Raw genomic sequence first — 6,537 nt, 5'->3', positions numbered from 1 at the left:
ATAACCTGGGTTCTCTGCGTCATCTCCTCACCACTTCAACCCCACTTTATGACAGTTGCTCTGGTTTTTATCAACATTTTACAAAAAGCACATGGTTTTGGTTTACTTTTGAGAACAATGCTTTATCTTAAGAAACCTTAAGCTTTTTTGTCTCATTACCTCCTGATAATGATGCTGTGTTTATGGTTCAATTTTCTAATTATCTTGCGATTACAAAAGTTTCTTTTTTTCTTCTTGAGGCAATGTGATAAATTATTTCAACCTAGAGAAGTTTGCTTTTCTCATTATCACCAAAAATCACTTAAAAATCCCTATAAAAAGACGCATACTCAGTTATTGGAGGTCAAAATGTATTTTCTTTCAGGGTTGTTGTTTTCTGAAGATAATTGCTGCCTTGTTCCAAATGTGACACAAACATCCAAATATAGTTATTATATTGTTTAATCTCTTAATTTTTTCCCCTTGTTTGTTTTAGGTTAAATCCTCAGAAGCTCCTGAACGTCTTCATACACGGCCGACAGAAAACACAGAGTGTGGAACCGCACACACAGAATATCCTGAGGGTGAGTGAGCAGCTCATAAGATTTAAAATATAAAATATGCATTTTCACAGAGTATTAACCAGAATTTAATTTTGTGGGAAAGTTTCATGCTCGTTTTTTTTTTTTAAATTATATTTTCTCTTCAGTTTTCACCTGTTGCTCACGCCACAAATTTAAGTTCTGGGGGTCAAACAATGACATTTTAAAAAAGCTTGTGGTGATCGCTCTAACGTTCTCACTGTCAAAGACATTTCTTTATGGGGTTTTTTCCACTTCTACCTTACTAAGAATGTCATAGAAAACATAAACTAAAGTTGCTCAGGAGAATATTTAACCTATGATCATCTTTTTGCCAAAAGTGACTTTTTGTAGAAAACCACCACCTGTTTTTTTTCTTTTTTCTTTTTCTGCCAAAATGTCATTTAAAGAAATCACTTTTGGCAAAAAAAAACAAAACAAAAACAAAACAAACAAACTAAAACAACTTATTTTGGGAAGGAGATGATATTGAACGTTGCTGCCGTATTATTTGGAGCTTAAATCAAACTAAATATCTCTACAATATTTCACTCTTGTTTGATCAGTCTCACTCTGATTAGCTTAGCTCACAGGATCTCCCTGAAACAAGATCACAGCACACAAACACGGAGGCGCTGCTGCACTCACACTCTAACGTCATGAACGTACGAGCGAAGGGAGAGACTGAATATGTGCTTTTGCCGGGCTCAAAAGAAACCTGCCTGCGTCGAGGATTCGCTGGCACCATCTGTTCCCGGGCGCACAAACAGAGACACTAAATCAGGCAGACACACAGTAGGTACAACATGGTCACATCACCCGTCACACACGAACTCGGATTTGTTAATTATGTCCCTCCAGCGGACGCCTGGTTTCCCCTCTCCCTCCTGTCATGTTCACCTCTCTGTCCTCCTCTCTCCCTCTGCGTCTGAGGGTGTCTATTTAAAGAGACACACACACACATACGTTCTCCCCTGCTTTCTCTCTTCCTTCCCTTCTTTGCCCTTTTTTACTGTTAAGCTGTCTCTCACTCTGAAAAATTTACAGCTTCCAGCCAACTGTGATGGCTTCACTGAAATTAGCTCAGTCCTCTGCGTGAGCGTGTTCGGGCCGCGGCGCGGGGAGCGCGGCGCGCTGATAACTGATGAGGTGGAGTTCACCGTGCTTTCTCTGGGCTCACTCGGTTCCGCTTTTATTGATGAGCTCATTTGACACAAAAGCAGTTGCTCGTTTTTAGGGCTAATATTTGAGCGTGCCCCCACTGACATAAATCACTTGTCGCCAAACGTCCGACGATTGAAGCAGCGGCGCGGTGTGGTCTGCTAATCTATTTGGTCCCCTGAGTTAAAATTATTTGTCATTTTCACTCCATGTCTCGTGACTGCTAATTCAAAATGTAGTTAATCCATTATTGGTTAAAAAAAAAAGTAGAAACACCAGTCATTTTAGTAAAGTAGCCCTGAACCAAGATTTTTTTTTTTTTTTTTTTTTAAACTTCCTGTTTAAAATAATTTCCTTCTCAATGACCTACTCAATTTCCTTCATCCAGTCACATTTGTCTGCTATGTATGTAGCAATATCTCATGATGCTACAATAAGAAAACGGGATTGTTTTCTATGTTACAGTGAAGTCTGTCTTCCCTTGCTAGTAGTTTGTTTGTTCAAGACATTTATTTTGAAGTACTAAAAGGAAGTGGTTCTCGCATTAGCATGTTGCGTCGACAGATTAGCATAATAAGCAGTTGTTGCCAACCTTCCCATGCATCGTAAAACAGGAATGGTTTTTAAACATTATTTTTTAACATTGACAGAAACCGTTGGATGCTAGTTGCTAGTCCAAAGTTGACATTTCTTCTGTTTCTTCCAGTTGACGCTAATAAAAACTATTCAAGCCGGAAATGGAACAGAGACTCAGTTTGAGAGTCGTCAAATCGCAGCTCGTTTTGTGTTTTTGTGAGTACAACAAACGCAGCGGGTCAAACATGGACTGCAGTCTTTTACATTAGCTCCAGATTCTTCAGAACAAGGCTCTGCCTCCCGACTGGTGGCCGGATTTTCTACTTCAGAGTCGAAGGGGAAACGTTCTCCCCAGTTTACTCTGCTGGAGAAGGTAACTTTAAACATTTAAAGGGACAATTTTACAAAAATCCCCTCAGAAGGTATTCTTGCAATGCCGTTCTTTTCTTCTTTCCTTTCTTTGAACCCATGCAATTATGTCTCTGGGGATGAGTGAATGGAGTGTAACGGATGGAGGGATTGGACGAGCGAGCCAGATGCAGAGACACTACCCGGAGGCGGGCAGGCAGGCGGGCGGGCCGGCTGGAAGAAAAACAAAGCTCTTTAAGTCTGCTGAGGCGCAGAGCATAAACTAATCCAAGGACAAATGGAACCGGCTCAGCCAGAGAGGATGTTCAAAGCAAGAATCCAGACAAAGACTAAGAAACCAGAAACTGCTTGCAATCTTGGTCAAAAGTTCTGGCAGCGACACAAATATTGAAAACTTTACACATTTAGATTTTTTGTTTGTTTGTTTTTGTGGCAAGACAAATGTGTTTTCTCAGTGTGTGTGCATGCGTTTGTGTGAGTGTGTGCAAATGATCTGACACCAGGAATCAAAACCAGGGCAAAGTAGCTTCTTCACATTGTGGACCTTCTCTACCAACTGCACCAAAATGTGATATTAAAACAAAGATATGTTGTGACATTCTTGCAAATGTATCACTTTTTTAAACATCAGGGAATATCCAAGGTTTTCTTTTTATAATTTCTGAAATTAATTTGAGCATTTTTGAAAGGAATTTGAACATTTCTGCATTTTTAGGTGGAAATTTACTATTTTCCGACATTCTTGAAAATCAACGACTTTACATCGGAAAACTTCCAGGGTTTTCACGTAAATTTCTAAAATGAATCTAAACAAACTGGAAAATTTTTTAACGGAAAAATTTTTTTTCGTGACCAATGTTTTTCTTTTTTAATCTACGTCGACCCTGTGTGCCATCTTATTGTTTCACACTGAACATTTTTGCAACTTCTTAAAAACCTGGGATCAAGTAATAACGACCTTATTTAATGTTTTGATTCTTAGCCTGCAGTTTATTTATCGTGTCATTGGAACGGTTAGCTTTGACTTCTTGACTTCGTACATTGAATTGATCGTAAACATCGGCCAGATTAGACGTGGGACATTTCTCAGCTTGTCCTTGATTTTTCTCTTTCCTCTCCGCTCTCCCTCTCATGCTGATGTGTGATGAGACGCGGTGTCCTTTGTGCATCTGGCTGTGATAGCAATAGCTCTGTTATTGATTCTAAACACACACACACACACGCATTATATATATATATATATATATATATATATATATATATATATATATATATATATATATATATATATATATATATATATTGTCTCCCAGGGCACGTCTCTCTACTTAATTAGTCTCTTGCCTTCAGGTGTAGATGAGTTTTTCTCCCTGCAGCCTCTTCGTTCTTTTTTATTCCAACACAGAGGTCAGACCACCACGTGTGTTTACATCCCCACTTGTTCGGTCACATTTTCGGCCAATAACATTTACACGGCGCAACGTCGGCGCGCCTCCGACGTCTTTGATTCGAAAGAGCCCCAAATCAATTTGTTTTGTCAGAGCGGTGGAGATACAGGTTTAATTACCTCTTCACCGCGGCTCCAGGGATCAGACGTATTTAGCTGTGTAAATCTCCCAGATAAAATAAATGTGAGGCAGCGAGTGACGCCCAGGGACAAACGCACAGCTTTAAACTCGGCTGTTGCCTCCGTGTTGTTACTCCGACCCGAAGCTGCTGATTTACTTAAGATTGAGCAGCTTTACGTGTTTCTACACCAGCCAGGAGTGAAGCAGTGACATAATTTGGGTAATATAATATGTTTAACCTGTTAACTCTGGTGTTATGAATATGATACAACAGGTGCTCAGGTCATACTTTAGTTTTTGGAAAGGATTTCTCCTGTGTTTCTTTTTACTATTTGAATCTGTTGATGTCAGCATGTCATGTAATCATATTTATATATAAAAAAAAACTTGTATTAAAATCATTTTTTATATATTCTCCAACTGAAACTGGTAAGTTAAAGAAGATTAAAGTCTCACGATGCAAAAGAAAACAGTTTTTAAATCACATGAACATCCCAGTTGTTTCATGATTATTGTGAATTACTGCTAATAATGAGCATTTTTAGTATCGATTGTTGGGAGCACTTAGTTGGTAATCCACAACTTCCCATTTCATTAGGGCATAAACATAAATTACACAGATTCCTACATTTCTTAAGATAAATTTCTTTCTATTTAATATTTCGACAGGAAAGAGAATAAAAAACCTCTAAATCACCCAACCTGGTTGCATTTTAAGCAATTTATAAAAACTCAGTTGTGCAAAAATAACCTTCCAAAAACGCACACACAAAAAAAAATGCTTCAAACATATATCTCTGGTTCTATCTCTATGTTTGTAAAAAAAAAAAAAAAAAAAAAAAAAAAAAAAAAACAGGCCTTAATTGCAACAGAAATATCTCAGATTGCTGTTGCCACTGTAGGAGTCGGTGCTCACACCTGTCATGGCTACCAGCGTTCGTTCGCCTGCTTCCAGTAGCTACCGCTGCGCCCGAGCGCCAATTAAGACCACAGGAGTGGGATTCATACCACAGGTCATCAGGGAGCTGATTTATGACCAACTAAACCACATAATGACAGATATAACAGCAGTCAGGAAGGGCGACCAAACAGTCTGTTGAGAGCTCTTCATTGTGCTAACACATCTACCAAGCTAAACGGTTGCCTTAATCACCGCCTTAACGAGGCAGGTTATAATGTCTGCATTGAGTTTTTATAAAGTTATTATCTGCCTTATTTTCCTTACCATTAGTAGAGTATAATCTGTATTTGTTAAACCTGTGAAAAAGGCCATTCAGTCTGTCAGGTGAGCTGCTAGCCGTCCACTAGTCTCAGGATTCCCACATGTTTCTACAAAATCACTTCAAAAAGGTGAACTTAACCCTTTCAGTCCAAGTTGGAAAATTTCATGCATCAAAACAGGAGGGAGGAAAGTGGATGTGTTTCATGCTGCATCATAAAACGTAAGTAAGAAAAAAAATAAAGGTCTGTCAAAACATCAGCATGGGCATCAGCATGGGCGCACCAATTTCAGTTTTTTGACCGGTCGGCCATTACCGATCCCCAAAAAGTCAGACCTGCCAATTTCGATTTTGGCTGATACCATTTTTTTTGTATTTTATTAAACATAGCGAGAATGTCCACCCCACTGTTGAGTTGGTAACAGTGGGGAGTCTATTGGTGGGCCGGTCTATGTCAGTCAATCCGATAACATTCATCGCATCTATCGTCTTGAAAATACAGTAGCTTGAAGGCACAGATTAGACGAAGCATTAAATAAATGGAGCTTTAGCCAAAATAATCTCTTTTTTTGGCAGGTTGCTGAAAATAGAGAGTAGTGGAGCATGTATGCCTTGTGTTGACCAACTTATTTCCCCATTCCCAGTGAAAAGTCCCTCTTCTGCCCAAATATGGGCAGCAGCTTTTGGGTTTAGGTGAAAACGATCCAATCTCGGAGCGCTAATGTGACATTTAGCTGAAACGTTCGACTGATGCAGAGCGTCTGGATGTAATGATAGCTGCTAATTAGATTCATTGCGGTTGTCTCGGACGTGAGTGACAGGATGTTGGAGCAGAAGTTGCCGGTGACGGTGAGCTCTTCTTCACACCTTCCCTTCGACGTTTAGCAAACATCAATTATTGGAAGTCTAAATAACACACACATCTATATACCCGCAAAAATAACAGCTCTGTCCAGGCTGTCCATCAAGCATTCTGCTGCTTCACAATAACATGCTAATAAGGCCCCCAAAAAAACTCTTAACAAGCTTTGCAATTAAAATGATTGAAGATTATTCTCCTCCTCTTCAGTCCTGCTCCTTCCT

The 6,537-nt window shown here is 39.3% G+C and overlaps 2 protein-coding genes across 2 annotated transcripts in view; both read left to right on the top strand.

The window, feature by feature from the left end:
* Positions 1 to 1,772, top strand: part of LOC106954665 (predicted GPI-anchored protein 58) — a gene marked incomplete at its 5' end in the record, with an annotated part of 7,045 nt that extends 5,273 nt beyond the window's left edge. The window contains 2 exons of the mRNA XM_015044343.1: positions 476 to 563; positions 1,608 to 1,772. Of these exons, the coding sequence (XP_014899829.1) occupies positions 476 to 563; positions 1,608 to 1,772 (253 nt within the window). The remainder of the gene's footprint in view (positions 1 to 475; positions 564 to 1,607) is intronic.
* Positions 40 to 6,537, top strand: part of htr2cl1 (5-hydroxytryptamine (serotonin) receptor 2C, G protein-coupled-like 1) — a 95,151-nt gene continuing 88,653 nt past the window's right edge. Inside the window, exon 1 of the mRNA XM_015044341.1 lies at positions 40 to 563. The gene's annotated coding sequence lies outside the window, so the exon portion shown is untranslated. The remainder of the gene's footprint in view (positions 564 to 6,537) is intronic.

The sequence above is a fragment of the Poecilia latipinna genome, unplaced genomic scaffold (assembly GCF_001443285.1).
Source record: "Poecilia latipinna isolate Pla-1442-1.1 unplaced genomic scaffold, P_latipinna-1.0 Scaffold670, whole genome shotgun sequence".
NCBI classification, from domain to species: Eukaryota; Metazoa; Chordata; class Actinopteri; order Cyprinodontiformes; family Poeciliidae; genus Poecilia; species Poecilia latipinna.
This window is presented reverse-complemented; position numbering and strand designations above follow the sequence as displayed.